The sequence below is a fragment of the Pleurodeles waltl genome, chromosome 5, assembly GCF_031143425.1.
Source record: "Pleurodeles waltl isolate 20211129_DDA chromosome 5, aPleWal1.hap1.20221129, whole genome shotgun sequence".
NCBI classification, from domain to species: domain Eukaryota; kingdom Metazoa; phylum Chordata; class Amphibia; order Caudata; family Salamandridae; genus Pleurodeles; species Pleurodeles waltl.
The window spans coordinates 734751328-734774015 of NC_090444.1; the positions used below are offsets into that span (position 1 = coordinate 734751328).

The window sequence follows — 22688 nt, forward strand, 5'->3', positions numbered from 1 at the left end:
ATGTGTGAGCTGATGTCACAACCGACACCTTAGGTGTCATATGCTGTAAGTGTAGATGGTGACAAAGTATTATTCATATCTCTATGTGCAATGTTTTCAAACAAAAGTGATATAAATGATTTATGTTAAATCCAGCATCCAACAAGTCCAAATCTCATGCGCTAGCAATATGTGTTCTGAAAGACCTTGCTTGGTAAAGCTAACGTGCAGTCAATAATGTGGGAATCCAAACACCCGAAAACCGAATATGCTTGTTGTGTGCCTGTTTGTCTCTACATAAAAAGATACCCTATGCTTAAAATAAAGTCCACCCAAAAACTCTCTACTGAATTGACTCACTGGGTTCCAAAAACATGAATAGATGTCATGTGTAATTAAACAGAAGCCAAACTGCCGTCGCCCCAAATAAAGAAGCGGGATAACCTGCAGGTTTCGGTGTCAGTTGTCGCATCAGCTCACATATTTAATTGTATATAGTGTTTGCTTGATACTCTTTGCCTGATTTGTCTGTATGATATATTTTTACAGTTCACCCCAAATGCATTGGGATTTAAAAAACACGTTTGTCAAGCCATCATGGTTTACTTCATAATATGAAGGAATATTTATTTTGATGAATGGACTGTAAATTCAGCGAAGTGCAATAAACTGAATATTGTTTTTCCATTATCAAAGAATGGTTAAATTGTGAGTAAAATAAGTTTATAAGTTGAACCTTCGGGACTCTCAGTGTGCGTGTTGGGGCTAGCGCACATTCATTGGCTCTAGCTTAGATTGAGAATTATTGAGGGATCTGGTCAAGATCCATCCATCCAGCACAGCACCTTTATTATTCAATTTTTCTTTTTTTTTATTCGAGAAATCATGTAAAGAATTGAGTGCACAATATCTTTGTTTCTTTACATCATTTTCTGCCACAGTGCTGCAGAATCCTGGTTTTCACTTTCTGCCTGGTCTGTCAAACATATCTCAGATTTCTTGGGCATTTGAACATACAAATGGCATCTGAGCTATTGCAATTGAAATGACTCCTAATGGTATATATTTTCTCATTGAAACTACATTTCCTTTCCTCTATATTCAAGTCACATGCCTTGCACCTCCTGCACTTGAAATGCCCCACTATAGAAGGCAAATTCCATTGCTTGTTTAAGGAGACAGTGTTACAAGTGGTAGGGCCTGTTTTGTAAACTGATTGGGGAGAATCCTGTCCTCCTTGTTTGTGGAGACTGCATTATAAGTGGTAGGCCCAGTGCTGCAAACTGAGGGGAACAATTCTGTAGTAAACCCCACTGATTGTGTATTACAAAAGGATAAACAAGAATTACTAGCAAAGGGCTTTGCTTTGTCCCAACCGCAATTCCTAGCACATTAAATATCAGTATGGAATTACGTCAGTTTTTCAGGAATGTCTGGCTTAGGCGCTACTTTAATAAGCTTCCCAGCCAGAATAGAGGGGGCACAGAACTCAGTACACCATCTGTTTTTACACCCCCAACGCATTTTATGTCCCATAAGATCTTTGCATTCAAGAATGTTTCTCACTGGAATGCTATGCAGTTACTTACCAGGAAGAAATATGTGGAATACAACATGAGTCAGTAAGAGAACATAAGCTTGGAATCTCTCTTAAACACACACACATTGTAACTAAACCTGCAAACAAGGGTGGAGCAATTGTAGAAAATGTGAAAGACTGTAAGGCAGAGATATTATTTCATTTGGCTTCTCAAGAGAACTATCTTAGACTTTGAGCTGACCCCACAACCCATGTCACCAGATTAATAATGGAACTGACTCAGATAGGGCTTACGGAAGGTTATTTGAGTGAACTGTAATTTGATTTTCTTAACAAAAACATCCACTCATGGCCACCATTATTTCTCTACCAAAAATACACTAAAGGATTGAGAAACTCCCAAGTTGTCTTATTGTATTAGGATGTGGATCCATTTTGGTACCAGTATGTAGCTATATTGATCTGGTTTTGAAACCTTGTGTCCGCACAACTATATTCTATATTAGGGGTACAATGGATGTGAATAAACAAATGGAGAACCATCTGTTCATATCATCTAACCAGCTTCTTGTCACCATGGATGTAAGCTGTTGTTGTACTTATATCCCACAACAAGCAGCACTAGAAGAATTCAGGGAGGTATTAAAGTGCAGAGTACAGCATACACTAGTACCTACTATATTCATAGTGAAATTGCATAGTATAGTAATGACCAAGGATGTTTTGGATTCCAAGGAGACTACTATTACCCACCTATGGGAGCAGGATGTGCTCCTGATCCGGCAACAAAACAATTTCTGGACAAATATGAATGCACCTATATGTACACAAAAATTAATACTTTTCTTGAAAAAATCACTCTGTGGAAGAGGTATATTGATGAACTTTTGATGATTTTGACATCACTAGTAAAGTAGAGGACGAGAATGTTTTCACTGCATTATTCAGCAAACTCACTGAACACAATACACTATTGAGAAATACAAGTCACCACCCTACGAGTCTGAGTGATAATCTTCCTTACAGTCAAATTGTGAGGATCGGAAGGAAATTATTTCATAGGGAGAATTATTTCAATGAGTCGGATATCTTCATCTGAAGAGTACATGAGAGAGGTTGCGCAGTAGGATTATTGGAGCACTCACATAAAAGAACTTGGTACTGCCCACAGAAAACCTTGTTGAACTCAAGGAAAGAATGAAGAACCCAAACGTTAGAATATGTGTGACCACTTTCTGCACTCGCAGTAATGACATTAAGAAAATGATCAAGAGGCATTGTGGTCTGGCCTGTGATGAACTTGATACTTGAAACAGTTACTCGCCTTTAAGAAGGGCAAAAGTAGTGTAGACTATTTCATAAGTGCCCTGTTGAAGACACCAGACCCACCAGATTTGTTAGTGCAATGGAATTTGCCTCCTATATTTGCACTGAAACACAGCCAGCTTGGGAGGATGCAAATGGATAACTGTGCAGGCACGCTTTACCTCAGGTGCCACTTCGTTCTCATCTGTGCAATGTGCAATCAAGACGCATGTCTGGAACATCAGGACCAATTCTTGATTTATTTTCTGCTTTTGTGGCTTGCTCAGAGCCATATAGGCATTTTTTTCCTGACTCATCCAAAGTATGTAACACACACTTTGTCTTGCCCAAATTGGGAGGAGGGTCTTTGATAACTCGGGTAGCTTTCGCGCACACGGTAAGTTGCTGCTTCTTTATCTGTAGGAGATTGGATGCCTCACATCACAGATAGTATCTAACCTACCAGGAGCAACCCATTGATGAAAAATAAGGTATGTTTGGTTATTATTTCCTTTTCTTCGTTGATCTCATTTGAACTAAGAAATGTATTGACTTTTTGTTTTAATCTTTAGTTCAAAAGGCGATGAGATGTTTTAAAATAGAATACAGCACGCATCTGGAGTTGTAGTTGGACTCTTGCTCTAGGCAAGATTGTTGGTTTAGGGATGACAGCACTTTGGTTTGTAGGCGACTAGGCCAATCCTACAACAAGTCGCAACTGTCAGACAAACCCTCCGGGCTCACAAGCAGTACCTCACCAAAAACCCAAACATTAAAAGGTGATTTCTGGCAGCCTTTATGCATGGACTCTAGAGTGCGACATCTCAGGGGAGTCGTGGTTAAACGGAGATTACCCTTTTCTCACACGAACAAAAAGTCTCATTCACACACAGGCAACAAAGGGGATGCAGTAAAGTTTTCAATAGGTTTTATTAACAAGACTGCAATCTAATGTAAAGTGCATGAGCTGCAATGATTAGGATAATGATCAATGCAAAAAGCAGAATGGTAAAAACGAATTGTGAATATAAAGACCCCCACCATCTTGCAATAACATGAGATGTGAAATAGGCCCTAATACCCTAGCATCGAGAACCTAATCTCTAACCTAACGAGAGCTAGGTGTGTTAAACCTAATCTGCCAGTGCCATATGCATGAGAAGAGCACCCCACCATCGTTACCTTGGAATGAGGTCTCTAGACTCCGTGGGGACATGTAGCATTAATAGCGTCAATGGCATCTGGTAGGAATCCCTCTGATAACCTTGTCTGCATGAGATGTATTTATACAGATTATGTAGGACCCCTGACGCAGGTATGTTCCCAAACAATAGATAAGAAGGAATGCTTGGGGCGGCAATTATATAAACCGTTCCTTCAAAAAGTACATTATATTCCTGCCACACCTACGTGGGAAAGGGACATAATGTGAAAAACTACGTATATCACTTGTCTTTGACGCTGATAGTGACACCTTCACAGAGTGGCACTGATAACTTGAAATCAAAACATCTTCCTAATAAAAACATAGCAGCCATCTTGGAAGAAATAATTAAATAAATGCGCTAAAACAGAGCAGACTAAGTAGCTTAAAAGTCACTATGTGACAGGAGCACAGGCCTTCAAGCCAGAAGGCTAAGCGAACTCCTGATTCCCAGTAAAACTAAATAGGATCCACTACACTGGTGAGCACTTAACTTCCTAAAGTCTACTTTTGACACTATTTTTCGTGTTTTAACCCACAGGGGTGATCTCTTGGAAAAAAAAAACTCTACCTTTGATGAGCAATAGAACTGTGTTTCGGGATGACGTGAAGTCATTCAAGTAACTGCTCATTAGGAGTTCTGGATGAGTTTCAAGACATAACTTCTGCTTCAGAACTATACACCCCCTGTTTTTTTCATTATTTAGGGATTATTTTTTGAAGGGGATAAGGACATTCAAAGTCTTCCACTCCAGGTGAGTTGTAACCTGGTCTGTGACAGGGACCGGTTGAGTGGCGATAGCTCCAACATGGCTGACCGTAATTGGCCAAGAGATGCAGAAGGCACCATGTTAGTGGCTGCACAGCTTGCCTATTGGGAGCAATATAAGCCGGCTTGAGAGGTGTATCGGGCCGCATAGGAGGAAGCCAAAAATTGCCAGGAGGAGTAGCGCTACGAGGAAGGCGGTCCCAAGAGAAAACTCTAGGAGAGTGAAAGAAGGTCCCTGGAGTTGGCCGTGGAGGTAACTAGGAGCTGTAACTAAAGGGCTTCACGCCAGGAGTTCTCCACAACAGACCTATGTGATGGTCAGGTGAAGGAGGTTGCACCCCAACCGCCTAGACGGCAGAGGGAGAAGGATGCGAAGGCCTCATCCGCTGTAATTCTTGTTCAGAGCCGTGGCTATAGGCAAGTACTCTCTTCCTCCATAGCTTGTAATAATCCCCTACATACTGCAGTTGTGTGTAATGAGTGTGAGGCAGCTTCAGCATATAATCATTAAATGCATTGTGCACTGGGTCACATTTGAGTCGGGCTGCTTGTAGTGTGGTCTTGCATCACCTTGGGAAAATACTCTCGGGTTTGGCGTGGTGGTGGAACGAGATATTGTGACTCCACTGAACAGATATTTGGGACTTTTTTTTTCTTTCTTTTATGTTCTGCCAAGGCAAAGAGGGTGGACAAGACAATCCCAGATGGGAAAGACTCGAGCCAGTTGACAGGAGTGACTGACAGCAGAACCAGGGATTTGGTGTTTTTTCCTTAGATGACTTCTACGGGACTTAGTTTGAAATTATTGGCTACAACTCTGTAACCAAATAATAAAACCTAAGCAGACTTTAAACTGCTGTCAGTTGTGACATCATTTATACATGGTCCCTAATTTCATCATTATTATGTTTCCTAATTTTTAACTCGTGAGGTCTGAAAAGTATAAATTGAATATACAGGTTGTTCCTTATTCATTTGTGATGAAGACTCGTCTAGATGTAAAACAAGAACACACTCCCTAAGAGTGTCGAAACATCGATGGTGTCACATTTAGCCTATACTGGAATATTTTTTTGGGCAGCTTGTAATACATGAAATCAGCCCCACAATGAGCCTTTGAATTTGAATAAATCGGACAGGCTTATCAAATATTCTGAATTGCTTTGTACAGATGTACAACCATCTTTCTTTTGATGCACTACACAAGCACCTTTTTCACTTGTCACTTTTGCAACACCTAAATGTATGATTTTATGAATTGGTATCATTTGGTCACCATATATACTATTCACAAAGTACCCAATGTTTTTGGACTTTTTCTTCTTTCTTCTTTCTTTTTTCTTTATATGTGGTGATGACATGTAAGTCTCTAAATATCCACTGTGAAATCATGGTATGGTTTGTCAATATGGGCATTTCTCTTACTCAGTCCTGCAGGACTTTTTGGTTTGAGCCAGTTCACAGGCCCACCAACTGGGAGAAACTGCTTCTGTATCTTTTCAGGAGGTGAGGAGCTTGCAGTTAGTAGTCTCTATCGGAAGAACAAGTTGCTTACCTTCAGTAACACTCTTTCTGGTAGAGACTGTCACCTCAGATTCCTCACTGACCCTCCCATGCCCTGCCCTGGCCTCTGTTCACAATAAAAGGTCCACACATTGATAGCTGCTCACTGGTCACAACCAATCTAGGATGGGCTACCCCTTTGCAGGCATGCTTATGCAGGCTTAATAAAGCACCTGTTGCACTCTTGGGGGAAGAGATAAATGCTTTTCTTGGCTATGCAGCAGCAAAGAGAAGGAGTGTACTTTGCATTGCTTCATATTAAAGAGGAATAAAACTTGACATCCCTCGACCTATTGGCACTCAACCTCTACTTAATATCCACCCACTTCAGAATGACAGCCCTACCGGACCCCATTCTGCTGCTTTGTCTGCTTATCATGAATACTGGTCCATGTCAAGTACTTAAGGTTTGTGGTTAGTGGAATACATTACTGATTCAAAGTACTTTCTCATGTGATCACTACCACTTCTAGAGTGTACCTTAATTGCATACCAGTACTGGCAGGACACCCACAGCGCAGCTAGTCCATGCTTATCCATATCTTGCCAACTGGCAGTAAAGAGGCCACATGATATCAGTGTCTAGCCTGCACTCAGCAAACATTTTTACTTCTGCATCAGTGTAAAATAAATCACACTTTTGTCCTCAGTAGACACAAATATTGCTCTGAGTTGCTCTGAATTCAGTTCCAGACAAAGCCTCTCCAAGGGAAAACCATGTGTTGGACCATCAGAGATAGTTCTTCCTTCACCAAATGTCACACCCTCGGACAGTGAGAACGATCATTAAACTGCAAGGAATGATTGTCTTGCATTGCATTAGTCCCAAATGCATGCTTATTTAGGCGTCTGTTGCAGGAATTCTTGCCAGAAAATGGTCACAAGTGCGTAGGGACTGGCAGGACCTAGTGTCGCTGGATCCTAGAATTAAGCACAGACTGCAGTGGTGGAAATAAGTGAACTTCTTCCTCAACAGTTTGTTACTTTACCCACATGTTCATGTGACCGTCACGACGGCCATCCCCTTACATGTTGTGGGGGCTACATGAACAATATCACCATTGAGTCCCATTAGGAGTTATTAGTACATATCAGTGTATTGAAGTTCACAGCACCTCAGGTTGCGCTCCGAATGTTCCAAACCGAAATTCACAACAAGGCTGTATTAATTTGCAGACAGTCCAGCTGCAGTATATTACATACAACTTACGGTGCTCACATTCACCACAGTTATCGAAAATGGCTCTGACAGTCTCCCATTGGTCACTGCCATCACATACCCTTACTGGAGGAGCATCTGTTTTAAGTGGACAATTGTTTTGCCTATCTCGGCTCCAGAAGTCATCAGGTGATTCTTTAGTAAATTATAACCTCCCAAGTTCTCTGTTAATACTTTCACCAGTGAGGGACACCAGTGATAGATATGCTCACCACTCACTCGAGCTCAAAATGTGCAACCAAGAGGCCACATCTGCCTTCTCTGTGGAATGTCCTACATATACACTGGTTAGAGATATTTGCATATGCTCCCCCCCTACTAATGATGCCTTTTATGCTGTTACCAGTAACACGTACTCTAATCACACCAAATGTATGCAGATTCTCAAGGAAGATGGAACACTTACTATGCAGGCATCTTATCCAGCTACCTGAAACATTTTGCCATTTAGTGTATTACTCAAAACATACAACTTCTCGCAGTCACTGTTAAACACATTTGCCCTGACTACAATTGCGCCATTTTGCTGCACAGACACTGGAGGTCTGTAATCCCCGATTCCAGCCAGTATCCCCTACCACAAACCAGTAATTCTGAGTTTTCCCTCCGGGATGAGGACAAACTGCACAGAAGCAGAAGCACTGGAATGTTTAACCAGCATTTTTCCCCATTCTGGGAAGAAAACACTGGTATTTTCCTCATCCTCAGAGTGTGACACCAGGCAGAGCTGTGGGTAAGAGGGACAGTTGGCTGAGGTGGAGACCTCTAGGTTCAGGGCAGCCATCTGTCAGTTAAGAGCATTTTGTGATTCACCATGCTGCTGCAAGAGTCAGGCTGAGAATAAGGTCCTGTGTATTCAGGCCTTAAACTATTTTTTCCAGAGTTTGTGGACATGAGAATTCCTGGTATAAACACACTTGTAATTGAAGGTGGTGTGATTCTACCCAGAGTTACTGCTGCAGGTCCAATTGAGTTGTTTTTAAGCAGAGCCATTGTCCGCTACCTGCTTCATTTAGAAAAAGGTTTGGCTTACACCTCTATATGTGAACATCTAGTGTCAGCGGCTGCATACCTCCAATATAGACAACTTAATTCTTGATTAAGAATCCCTGTCATAAAGACTTGTTTGAAATGGGTTATCCATTCCAGTGTACCCTCAGCTCCTCTGTGGGATCTCAGTATAGTCCTCACTATGGAAATAGTAGCATCTTTTGTGCTCTCTTCAGTTACTCTTGTGAAACGTAGTTTACCATGTTGCTATCTCTGTTTCTCTCTGGAGGTTGAGTAATCGTCAAGCTCTTTCCATGTAAGAACCATGCATGCTGGCCCACAAAGACAGAGCACTCTTGTATTTCCATATAAGTCTATAGACTATCTTTTTTTTTTTTTTTTTTTTTTTTTTTTTTTTTAACACAAAGCCTGTTTCTTGTTTCTAAGGAAAGGAATCTTTTTTGCAGGATCAACCCCAATTTTTGTACTGGTGCTGCTATGTTTTTGACTCTGAAGTGCACTGGGCCTGGCTGAATAGGCACTAGTGCATGTGCCCTGGTCCCCTCAAACCCCAGTGTCACCCAGACCTGACCTTAATGTCTCTACATCTCTAGTGTGAGTAAGTAAATTATAAATAAATGTGAGAGACAAGGCATGACTAGCAGATGAGCTAAGAAATGCTGCACTAACTTGAGGTTCAAGAGGAATGAGGGAAACGCCGCCTGGCCCAGCCCCCTAGTGGGAATAATGGAACCAATTGTGAAGGGAGACATTCTCTAGCTCTTCTATTTGGGTAGCAGAAAGCTCTTGGTCTTCATGAAAATATCTTTAATCTGAATTTTACAGATTTCTAGGTTGTTTGTGTGCTTTTGTCTCATTCGATGTTGAAACAGTGGGCTGTTGGCTAGGTGTGGACCTGGGAAGTGAAGTATTGTGCCTGTGAAAGTGGTCGGACGAAGTCAGACCTAATTGAAATATGCCTCTGGTTCATCATAGGCAATCAGCCTAGGCAACTGAAGCGCATACACTGTAGCAGAAGAGGAAGAGGATTTGATGCTTTGCACTATGGAATGAAACAGAAAAGACAATGCATCTATCTAGTAACTTTCAAACTGCTCTTATGCAGCTCACGGTCCGGAATTGAGAATCTGCCTTTGCTGTACGGAGGACTGAGCACATTCTGACCTATGCATGGCCCCATAGTGGTATTTTGTTAAACAATCATATTTTTCTTAATTTCTGTTTTTGTGTAGAAAAAAATACATTGGCACTGATGTGTTGGAGGCCCAGCCACTGTCTTTTTAGAAGTTGAATGTTGCCTTCACATGACATGAATGGCCCTATTCAACTCGATGAAACCAACTTTTGCACCTTTTTTGTCCACTTGTAAGGCTGTTAGAAGCTCTGCAACTTAAGTCTGTCTTTGCAGTCTGTTTGTAAGGATGGTGAATCTGCAGCAAAGGTTAAAATATGACACAAAACATTTTACCAACATAAGTTATGGACATAGTTCAATTTGTTTGAGTAGATCTGTTTTATTTGAACCTGTGTAATATAAAGCTGTAATTTCCTGATTTTCTTTTGCAGCTGTATAAAGGTAGAATTAATGCTACCAGCCATGTGATTCAGCATCCAATGTATGGAGCAGGACACAAATTCCGCACTATTCACTTGCCCGTCTCCACAACATTGGCTGAAGTACTTGACCGTGTCTCAGGCAAGTTTGTAATTGCATGCATGTTTTTATGGTTAACCAGAGAAAGCACCTCTGTTTACAATTTCAATATTCAGTTTGATTTTGATATATCACTGTCAGACAGTGTGTGTCCACAGCTCAGTGCGCTGTTGAGGTATGTGAAATCCCCATTCAAATACTGACCAAAACAGAAACGGTATCAGAGAGATAGCATTTTTTGCTAGTAACATTTACATGTTCATAATATTTGTTTTGTAAGACAAATGTCTTCCAGTTTTTAAAAACGTTTGTTATAAACTCGGTTTCACCTGTATTTTAGTTTGGTCTTTAGAGTATGTTTATTTTCACTTGAAAAATGACTTTTTCAGGCTACGGAAATATTTTCTTTCTATATCGAATAGCCATCTTTTGAACTACCCCTACTTTCATACCTAGCCCCCTAAATGACACATCTTGAATTGTGTATAGTCAAGTGCTTATGCGAACTAAAAATACAAATGTAAGGTTCAGTGCTGTTATTCCCTTTGAATCAGCTTTACTACTGTATGCATTTTTAAGATTGCTGGGAAAGTGAACCTAGCCCACCTGAATTAGCCCACATGGCAATGGCAAGCAAGCTTTGATATGGTCCAGTTGTAGTCCATTATAAGATGGATTATATTCAAGTTATAAAAGAAACACTGGAAAAAAGTGTCAGCTTTAACTGGGATAGTGTCAATAATTGACATTCAGCTGCTTGCTTGTGTTCTTTCACCCTTGCTGTCAAATAGGGTTCAATATCCTATTGCAATATATCATTTTTTTAACTTGATTTTTTTCCCCACTTTATCATTTTGCGAGTTTAGTATGACCACACTTCCCACAAATGCAACTATTTAAGTTCATACTCCCTTTATGTGTAGGAGTTCTGATTTGAAATGTATTAAATGAATATACAGTTTTGTTCTGAGATAAAATTCAACATTCTTATGGATACTTTTAACCACAGATTCTTTGCCTTTAGACTATCCACAGACACTTGACTGAATCTGGAAATATTTGCGCAAGAGCTCTTGTGTACTGGTACGTGGGTCTATCCAGCTCTGCTTTGACTTCATTCTGTCCGTTCTTCAATTTGGGAGCCAGATACAAGCACCTTCCCTCTATGCTGACATGCATTCCTTTCTTCCTGTGCTTTCAAACGCTTATCCAGAGTTAAACTCCCCTTTTTCCTTGTCAGATTGACAAGATTTTTCTCATAATTCTTCAACCAGTGTGCAAGGGAACTATGTGCTCTCTTAAAACTCCAAGATTTAATTTTCGCCAGGACTGTAACAAACCGATGTTTGTTAAAGACCTGCAAGAGGTGTGTGCCTTAGGTGTTTGGGCTCCTGGCACTGCTCTCAACTCGTGTGAGGAATACACCTTCATGAATCAGACAGTGATGCAGCAATGTAAAGCGAAGCTGTACATCACCAGAGAAAGGAAGAAACTGTGCAAGTCCCGCTCCTATTAAAAGTTCGTAGCACTGAGAAGCGTCTGAGGTTGTTCTTGCAACAGGTCCTCATCTCATTCAAAGTCTTCATGTAAATCTATATTGAAGTCTAAGAGGAAACACAAGGAAGCCTAGTGGGACCCGACCCCATCTCACCTCTTTCTATCCACAGAGAAGTAAGGAAGTGGTCAATGTCACTCGGTCTTGCTTCCGATCCACTGAGGAGCCAATTCCACAATAGGTCCTGATTCAGTCATTGCCAATATAGCAAAAAATTGTGGAGAACATGTTGCATGTCTTTAGCACTCTTTCTGGTTACTATGTTATGACTTTAAGCCCCAAGTATCCACAGGAGCCTCCAGTTGTTACCATCAGTAGATAATGTGTTCTGTGCCTCTAGAGCTGTCTCTCCTTTCCGATTCTGCCTCGGTGCTAGCCTCATGTAAAATGCCAAAATCTGTGTGGGTCTTGTTGAGTTTGATGCCAGCCGCACCTGGACCAGTGGGGAGGATTGTCTACCAATAGTAGTGTCTGATTCAGAGTTGAAACTCATCTGTGCCTGAACTGGGGTCATGTCCCTAATCTAGTTTAATGCTCCTGGTTCTAATTCATTCAGATTCAAATAGAACACTGCCTATGCCACTGAGCCGTCCTTAGGTGCTCCACCAATTTTTTAGTTTTGACTCAGATCAGAGTGAGTCAGCCTTCCCAGAGTACAATGAAGATGATGGGGATGGCTTGCTAATGGTGATGTCTACAAATGGACCTGCAGGAGGCCAGTATGCTGGATACTTCTCCTGATACAGGCTGGTTTCCTCCTCTTGGACTAAGATAGGAGCAAAGTCCTTCCTTTGTGATGGTGATTAAGGTGAAGCTGATGTTTGGACGTGCATTTCCCTTCTGTGGAGGTAAAGCCTAATGTCCTAACAGAGGTGTTATAGCCTGGATAGGGTTCCTCTAAGACTTTGGTACTAATCATTGAAGCTGTTACTGACTCATTGATGGGCAGTTAGACAAGGTCTTGTTCTTGCTCTCCTGTGAGCACACAGTTTGCCAGGTGCCACAGACTGGCAATAGGCAAACCTGATTTTCTGATTCATCATACAATCAGAGAGCCTGCTGGTTCAGGACTCCACCAGCAAGGTGAACCGCAGTTCTTTCCCCTGGACAATGAACCACAAAAAATTGAGGGATTCTGGAAATGGATGTTCTCATCAGCTTGCCTGGACTTGAGGTCCGTCAAGCCTGTTGCCTACTCTGCCAATAAACTTGCGTCCTCTGAGACATGATTGGCAAGCTCTTGTTGCAGTTGATAAAATATTTATGGCCTCCCTGGTTCAAACTATTGAGAATAATTAGGGTGCACAGCCAAATACATCATTAGGTCTGTCTTGGATACTTTGACTACTCAGGTTGGGCAGTCAACACCGGTGTGGTGCTCCGTCTTCACATGTAGGTGAGATCTACATGCTTCTCTGGGGATGTTCGGGCATGCTTTTGGCAGATCTTGTCTGTTTTGCAGGAAGATAGATTCAGCCCGGGAATGCTTTAAGGAGAGTCGAGCCACAACACGTTCCTTGTGCCTTTCAATGCCTGCCTCACTATTTTGGGCTTACAAAGGTACTCCAGAGGGCTGGCATACATGCAGCCCCAGGCCTTCCCACAACAGTCAACCTAGTCTATTCCGGGTTGGGAATGTGGTTCAGCCAGAGAGTGTACAGTTCACCAGGGACAGTGATAATCCCAGTCTCCTAACCTGCAGCATCAGTCCCCAAGCTTTAAATAGCTCTTAATGACACATGACCACCCTGTAGGAAGCTGGATCCAACAGTATCACTATGGGTGGAAAAGGATTGTGTTTAACAAATGGGTCCTACAGATCATTCGTTAGGGTATGCCCTTTCATTCCTTTCCAACTCACCTGATCTTCCACTCACATCGGAGCTGCCTTCAGAGGCGCACCTATACATCTTGTTGCAAAAGGTGCTAGAAGCAAAGGGGCCATTGACAGGATGTCAACCTTGGAAATAGGGACGGGTTGTTGTTCCTCCTATTTCCTTATGCAGTTTAAGAGTCGGAGCCGTCGTGCTATTTTAGATCTCCACCCTCTGAATGCTTTCCTATGTAAAGACAGATTCAAAGTGTTCACACTGGCCCAAATTTTGTCTGCCCTAGATCCAGGCGACTGGACGGTTTCCTTGGACCTGCAGGATGTGTAAATTCAGGTTCCCGTCCCGCTGTCCCACATCTTTTACCTGTGGTTCAACGTAGGCCAGTAGCATTTTCAGTTTGCCATGTTCCGATTCAGTCTCACCAGCACCCATCGGGTGCTCACAAAAGTGATGACCTTGGTTGCCACCCATCTTCGGAGGTTGGAAATACAAGTTTTCCCCTTTCTCCATAATTGGCTGTTCAGAGTAGGCTCAGCACAGCCAGCCAAAGACATCCTACTTTTTACACCCTACTTTTGACACTTTTGGGGTTCTCAGTCTGCAAGCTCAAATCTTATCTGAGTCCTTCACAAAGGCTCCATTTAATTGGAGCTATTTTGGATATAGTGCAATTCCAGGTCTTCCTTTCATCACGAGTCCAGGACATTCGAGCTATGATTGTGATGTTTCAGACCGGGTCTCATTGAGAGTGACTTTGAGGGTTCTTGGCATCCTGCTAGTCTACTATGCCAGGTGGCAGATACAGTCTATATAGTGCAACCCCAAATCTCAGTGGGCCACGAACCAAGGGAACCGGTTTTCGTCAAGGTTTCAGAGAGTACTGCTAAAGAGTTGCAGTGATGGCTTCACAACCTCAGTTGAACCAGTGGCAGACCCCCTTTCACTTCCCCAACCAGAGCCAATGTTAGAGATAGATGCATCTGATAGAGACATCTATCCCCAGATTCTTTACTTAGGAATATTTCTGATGCTTCAGACTAGCTGTAACTTTTTTTGAACAGTCCTCTTGTGCAGCAGTAGGTGAAGTCATTTTGCCCCGCGTCTCATCATTGGCATTGTCCATGATGTGTGCGGTATCTATATAGGTGCCATCCCAATGTGCTGACTTCAGTTCCTTCTTTTCCATGCCATCAATGTGGATCCGAACGAGTTCCCATCAGGCAAGTTTTGACTGAATTTCTTATCCATTTTGTCGAATTTGGCCAGTGTGCCTTTCTCCACCTATTTTTGAACTATGCCCCTGACGAACCTGACTGATTTCAAGCCTTGTGGTGTCTGCAACAGAACCCCCCCCCCCCCCTTAATGTGTCTGGTGCCTGGAATGATGGGACCACAACTTCACAGCCTATGCGGATTTCAGGATCATTAATCCAAAGGCCATCTGTGAGTGAAGTCTCTTGCTGCTCTCCAAACTACTCCGCCCGGCTCCAGGTCCCATTTGCAAGGGAGGTCCAGGGACCACTCTTCGAGATGATCGTGCTAATCATTTTGGCGATTCATTACTTCTTCAGGTTTGTCTCACAAGAAGTCATCCAAGATATCGAAGCATTCTTAGACTTGGACGCAGTGTGGGAACGATGCCGCAACTCTAGACCCCACGCCCAGGTTGTCCTTGTGAAGCCTGCACCCGACACTGGCTGTTCCACACTTCCCTGAGTTTCCCAGAGCGACCCCGTCCCAACTTTGAGAGTTTTATGAGGCTGTGAGCCTCATTGTTGTGCGGTAGAACCCCTCTGCTGTGCCATTGGGCCCCATGGCTTCGGAAGAAGCTCTTACTAGGGTTACACCAGCAAGTCCCCTTGGGATCTGTTTGTAGATCTTGTAGACCCATGCAGCATCTTTGCGACCTCTGCCAGGAACTTTTCCAGTGGCTCTGTTCCCAGTGGCGCCGAATCATTTGTGACTCCCAGCTCCGATACAGAGCCTGACCAGTGTTTCCTGACGTCGGTTCTGGCGGCGACCAGGCCCACACAGCCTGAATTGAAGATTAAGCCCTATTTCTCTGAAAGGCCCTCTGAGGAACTCAAATGGAGGTGATCTGGGGATTTCCATGGCTATTCCATCCACCTAGCAGAGTCCATGGCTGACGACACCTGGTATGAGGAAACCTGGCTGATGCCATTGTCCAGGACACCTCACCGGATACTGGCCTCCTGTCTCCTCCCATAGTGGCTACGGAAATGAGGGCTTCATCTGCGATGGTGGTCCAGAGGGTGACCAAGGTCCTGGACCTTCAGCTGCCGATGCTTGGGGTATTGATCAATGTCTTGACAGAGGTGTTTCAACCTGGGCTGCCCCCCTCAGAAGCCTTACTCCGCTTCAGTGAAGCCTTCACTGATGTTGTACTCTGGGCCTGGGTCAAGTCTTGCACAGGCACTGTTGTACACAAGACTATATCCTTCTGCCATTTTACGGCTCCCTGGGATCCAGCCTTCCTCACCTAGCACTGCACCCGAGAGCCTGGAGGTCCAGGCCTATACCTCTACTATTGCTTCCATTGTGGTGCTCTGATGCCATGCCTGGCCGAGGGCACCTAACTTTTGGGGGGATGTTCAGGTATCCCTTGTTGTCATGCCCTTCAACAGCGCTCGCCTTTTTAGCGGCAAGGCAGATTCTGCACTTAAGCGCTTTAAAGACAGTAGGGCCACCGCTAGGTCATTTGGGCTCACTCTGGCTCTGCGACAGTCACATTCCGCCTTACGCACCTTACGTGTCTGTAGTAGGGGCTATCAGGCGTGTCTTTTTCCTCATAGCCCCATGGCCAACAGTTATTTCAGTCCTTTACCAGAAATGGCTCCATCGATCCAATCTGCCAGCAAACTCCTGGAAGCTGCAACCTCAAAGCCTCTTTAATGTGCCCTCATGCCGTCATGAGCACCCAGTTGGTGTCAGAGTTCGACACCACCTGTCCCAATGGTAAGAGATCACTTAGGACAAATGGGTGCCTCCCGTTGTTAAGCAGGGCTAGGTCCTATTTTTCCAAAAGACCCCACCACCTTTTCTGTCGTCCCATGATCAGCTGACAGTGAACCACCTTTCACTCTTAAAGCAGGAAGGACTGGCTCTATCTAAGTATGGTGTGGTTTCTATTCTTCTACTACCTGGTGTTGAAAAAGAATGGAGGCCCCACCACCTTTTCTGTCGTCCCATGATCAGCTGACAGTGAACCACCTTTCACTCTTAAAGCAGGAAGGACTGGCTCTATCTAAGTATGGTGTGGTTTCTATTCTTCTACTACCTGGTGTTGAAAAAGAATGGAGGCCTCCATCCTGTCCTGAACCTACGCTCTCTTAACTACTTCCTGAAAGAAGAAAAAATCAAGATGCTCACTTTAACTCCGGTACTGTCTCCCTTCAACTCAGGAGACTGGAAGGGAGCGCTGGATTTGCAGGACTCTTACTTCCATAATCCCCATCCTGCCTGCTCACAGGTTACCTGCGGTTAATAGTAGGCCGAAAGCATTATCAGTTTACTGTGTTCCCCTTTAGCCTTCCCAGCAACCCTCCGGTGTTTATCAAGGTGATGGTAGTAGTTGCACAACATCTGTAGAGGACAGGGGTTCTAGACTTTACCTATCAAAACTACTGGCTGTTGAAGGCGGGATCTCCTCAAGTAGTTGTCGCCCACCTCCAGAGTATGGCAGACCTGTATGCTAGGGGTTTACTATTAACATGCCAAAGTCACACCTGACTCCCTCTCAGATGCTCCCTTTCATCTGAGCTATTCTGGATACAGTGCTTTGGGCTTGCAAAAGTTTGCAGTGGTGGCTCACGACCCTCACTTGGGTCAGTGGCGATTCTCCTCTCCCTTCCCCATCCAGAGCTCACAGTAGTGACTGATACAACACTTCTGATTGGATACCCATCTGGAAGAGGTGAAGCTCAAAGGACTCTGGTTTCCGGTGGAAACTCAGCTATACATCAACCTGTTGGAACAGAGGGCGAATCGCCTGGCATTGAAAACATTCCTTCAATCAAGGAAAAGCAAGTTCAGACACCACCACCACCATGTGGTTTTGCAACAAGAAAGGTGGGGTGGGGTTCATGGGCGCTGTGTCAAAAGGCCCTGTGTCTCTGGGCAAGGCTGAAATGCCAGTTCAACATCTGGTCGGCTTTCTGAACACCAAAGCAAACTAACTCAGCTGTTGATGCCTTGTGGATCATGAATGGCCTCTCCATCCAGAGATGATGCAAGGTATCTTCAGAGACTGGGATTAGGTTTGGTTATATCTGTTCGCTACCACAGAGAATGCGCAATGTCAGCACTGTTGCACTCTGGAGTTTCCAAGAAGACCCTCGCTCAGAGACAAATTTTATCTCGAGTGGAGCTCAGGAATCCTGTATGTCTTTTTGGCGATACTACTCCTGCTCAGAGTTCTGAAGAAGATCGAGAATGACTGGGCTCACGTCTTCTTTAGTGGCTCTGGATTGGGCAGGATGGGTCTGTTATCCAGTACTCCTGAACGTGAGCGTCTGTCCTTCAAACAAGATGCCTCTTATGGGAGGCTTTCCTGTCACCACAACAGAGCAGGGTCCTGCAGCCGAACCAGCACACTCGCAAACTACGTGTGTGGCATTTGAGTGATGGCAATTGACCTCCCTGCCAAAGTGTTTGATGTCATCCTGGTGGCCCTCCACAAAATGATTTACACCTGCCGATTGGGACACATTTGTGGCTTGGAGTGTTGCTAGATCAACTGATCCTTTCTGCACTCTTGGCTCAAGTCCTTTTGTTTCTTTTACCTTGCCCAGGGCACAGATAAAGGGTAGCTTTGCTCCAATTAAGCCTTCTTGCTGTTGCCTGATCAACCCTGCCTGTTCAAGTAGTTTGTTGTGATTTGTTTGCTGAAAGGATTACAGCACCTTCCCCCTTACACCTTTCATCATGCCCCAACGAGATCTGAATTTAGTTCTCACCTCATTAATGAATTCACCATTTGAGCCCATGCCCAGCTGACTTCTGAAACTGCTTGCCATCAAAACAGACTTTCGTGTGGCTATAATATCTGCTGGGCACATTAGTGAATTGTAGGTGCTTTCCCTTCACCCTCGTACACAACCTTTTTCCCAAATAACCTGCTGCATAGGACCAGTGCCTCCTTCCAAAAGGTAGTTACACATTTTCACGTCAGGCAGAACATCACACTGCCTACTTTCTTCGCCCCACTTCACCCTAGCAAGGAAGAGCAGAGACTCCACCATCTGGTTCCAAAAAGAGTGTTGTCATTCTACATCAATCATTCAAAAGGCTTGAGGGTGGACAATCAACTTTTTGTTGGAACTGTGGGTATGAATAAAGGAAAACCATCTCCAGGATTGTCCTTTGCATCAAAATGTGATCCACAGTGGCCAAGAAACAATCCCCTAAGGGCTTGAAGCAAATTCCACCAGAGCTAAAGCTGTGACAACCTTGCTTCCTTAAGTTCTGGACATCGATCACGCAGCTACATGGGCATTGCTGCACACATTTGCTCAACATGACTGCGTAGACAGTCATGTCTGGCGAGATAGGCAGTTTCACCCATTCCATCCTCCAGGAATTTTTAGTGTAATAGTCAGCAGGCCCACCTCCCATTAGAGATTGCTTTGGTATCTACTGTAGGGTAATGAATCTTCATCTAGAAGGCTCCTATCAAATGAGCAAGTTACTTACCTTCAGTAATGCCTTATGTGGTGCAAACTCTGTCTAGCTGCAGATTCCTTACTGACCCGGCCTTCCCCCCCTTTGGTGTGACCTGTATTTCTCACATCTAAGAGATCCTTCAGGACCTCACCCTAGTACACTAGTAACACCGCCCCACTTTGTCCCTGTGCTTATCATACGGAATAACAGACACAAAATTAGTTTTTTAAACTGGGGTAGTGCCTGTATAGGTGCCGCAAATGTCACTTCCAACACAGACAACAATGCTACTCTGAGCTGAATGAGACCACCTACCAACACCGTAACACTGTAAGACTTTACACTACTGTCTCCAAAGTTCCAAAGAAGATTTTGAATGACAGGCCCAAGTCATCCTAGTGGCTCCAGATTTGGCCAAGAGAATCTGGTTCCCAAAATGTCTATCAATGAATGTCTGTCCTCCGATAAGGCTGCCACTTCTGGGGAAGAGTAGGAACCTGTGTCTGGGCCTGGCAATCTTCAGAACCAAGTTTTGAGATTGAGGAGTTACATTTGACTGCCTCGATTTCCTTCCCTAAGTAGTGGCTGTCATTCTAGCAGCCAGACATCCATTTGCAAAATCTGCTTACGATAAAACTCTGACAGGCTATTACTTCAGTGCAGTTCCTACCATGCAGACCCATTTAGAGGAAAGTTGTTGAATCGTCTGCTTTTTATGCTATCTTTGGGTCTGGAAGGTCTTGCTGTGGGCCCAGCTACAGGTCACTTGTCAGCCCTTTAAGTCTTTTTATGTTTACCGGACCAACCATCTTTGTTTTAGTCCCTTGTTGTGATGCATTTCCGCAAAGTTCTGCTCCACATGTTCTCACCCAAACCTTTTGTAGTGCCACAGTGGGACCTTAATTTGGTCCTCAGATTCCTAATGTGTACTTCATTTAAGCTAATGACAGCTGTTCTTTGTGTCTACTGGCTCTCAAAACAATCTACCTCCTAATAAGAACCACATCTCATTGAGTGAGGGAGCTCCAAGCTCTGTACACCATCATTTTCCCAGACAAGCTAGTGTTGCAGACTAGAGTGGCTTTTTTGCTGAGGGTTGACATCCCTTTTGATGTCAGACAGTCCATCCCTTTCCTGCATTCTTTGCTTCTCGTCACCTCTCAAAAGATCAGAAGAGACTTCACTGCTTGGGCCCCAAAAGAGCTTTTACCTAGATCGTACCAAAGACCATCAAGTGGAAAGTCAGTTCTTTGAGGGGTTAGTTTGGGCATAGAAGGGTAAAGCAGGGTGGAAATAGACCACATGCTGTGCATTGGCCAAGAAGCACCCACCAGATGGCTTGAGGGCTCATTTGACTAGAGCCAAAGCAGCTGCCACTGCGTTAGCACGCAGAGTGACTGTTCTGGAAGTCTGTCAGGCTCTAACATGGACATCGCTCAATAGATAAACAAATGACTACTGCCTTGATAGCAAGGTATGGTTTGAAGGGCACTTTGCCTGTTCTGCATTGCAAGATTTCCTGGTTTGAGCCATTTCACAGACTCGCCTCTTTTGGAAGTACTGATTTGATATCTATTGTAAAGGTGAGGAAACTGTTGTAAGAAGTATCCATAAGAAGAACAAGTTACTTACCTTTGGTGGATACTCTATATAACCATGTTCGGTGGCATGTGTAGCTGCAGATACACATGCTGTGCATAGTCTGCCGTCTGGTGTTGGGCTCGGAGTGTTACAAGTTGTTTTTCTTCGAAGAAGTCTTTTCGAGTCACGAGACCGAGGGACTCCTCCTACTTTGGTTCCATTGCGCATGGGCGTCGACTCCATCTTAGATTGTTTTTTTTCCGCCATCGGGTTCGGACGTGTTCCTTTTCGCTCCGTGTTTCGGGTCGGAAAGTTAGTCAGAATCTCGGAAAAATCCGTCGGTATTGTTTCGTTCGGTATCGGGTTAGATTAGACAAATCGACACCGAATCTTGAAGAAGCTCCGGTAGCCCTTCGGGGTAATTTCGATCACCCGTCGGGGCCTGGTCGGCCCGACCGCGTGCAACATCGAGACTGATGGAACGGACCCCGTTTCGATTCTGTCCTAAATGCCACAATAAATATCCTTACACAGACCAACATTTGGTCTGTAACTTGTGCCTGTCCCCCGAGCACAAGGAGGATACGTGCGAGGCCTGTCGCGCGTTTCGGTCGAGAAAAACGCTCAGAGACCGAAGAGCCAGGAGGATGCAGATGGCGTCCACGCCGACAGGACAACAACGGTTTGAGGAGGAGGAAGAAGAAACATTCTCCATCCCCGATTCAGACTCCGAAGAATTCGACGTCGAAGAGCAACCAACCGTGAGTAAGACGTCGAAACAAAGATCACACGAAAAAACAGAGAAAGCCCAGGGGACGCCACTGCCAACAGGCCATGGCTTAACCCATAAAGTAGGTGACCTTCCATCGGCACCGAAAAAGGGCGAGCTGGTGCCGAAGTCGTCCGACTCAGGTCGAGACACAGGCACGCAGCAATCTCGGGACCGAGAGAGTGGTGCAGAAAAGGGTCGACACCGAGATAGTGGCACCGAAGTTGCTCGGCACAGAGACAACGGCACCGAAGATGTTCGGCACCGAGAAGGCACGACACCGAAAAGAAGAAAGATCTTGTCGTTGCCGAAAAAATCAAAAGTCACGGTTTCGGTGCCAAAACACCCGGCAACCGAACCGAAAACCAGTTCTTACTCAGAGGAACAAGGACTGTCCACCCAACTAAAAAAACACAGATTTGAGGAGGAATTACAAACAATAGAACCAGATCACACGCAAAAGCGGATCTTTATCCAAAAGGATACAGGGAAGATCAGCACTCTTCCCCCAATCAGGAGAAAAAGAAAACTTGACTTCCAACAAGAAGACAAGCAGCCACAAGCAAAGGTGGTAAAGAAAGTAACTCCACCACCCTCTTCGCCACCGTCAACCCATGCATCACCGGCACAAACTCCACCACATTCACCAGCTCATACCACCATGAGCCAAGATGATCCAGATGCATGGGACCTCTATGACGCTCCAGTATCGGACAATAGCCCTGAATCGTACCCAACTAAGCCCTCACCACCTGAGGACAGTACAGCATATGCACAGGTGGTAGCCAGGGCAGCCGAATTTCATAATGTATCGCTACATTCGGAGCCTATTGAGGATGACTTCCTCTTTAACACCCTGTCCTCCACCCATAGCCATTATCAAAGCCTTCCCATGCTCCCGGGAATGCTAAGGCATGCTAAACAGATTTTTAAAGAGCCAGTTAAAAGCAGAGCAATAACTCCAAGGGTGGAGAAAAAATACAAAGCACCGCCTACAGACCCTGCTTTTATTACATCACAACTGG

General features: G+C 44.3%; 1 protein-coding gene across 4 annotated transcripts in view; it reads left to right on the plus strand.

Annotated features, from left to right (window-relative positions):
- BIRC6 (baculoviral IAP repeat containing 6) overlaps window positions 1-22688 on the plus strand; it is a 1722273-nt gene that overhangs the window by 1333670 nt on the left and 365915 nt on the right. For all 4 annotated transcript variants that reach the window (XM_069234691.1, XM_069234693.1, XM_069234692.1 and 1 more), the window contains one exon: window positions 10157-10286. In XM_069234691.1, coding sequence (XP_069090792.1) covers window positions 10157-10286 — 130 coding nt within the window. The remainder of the gene's footprint in view (window positions 1-10156; window positions 10287-22688) is intronic.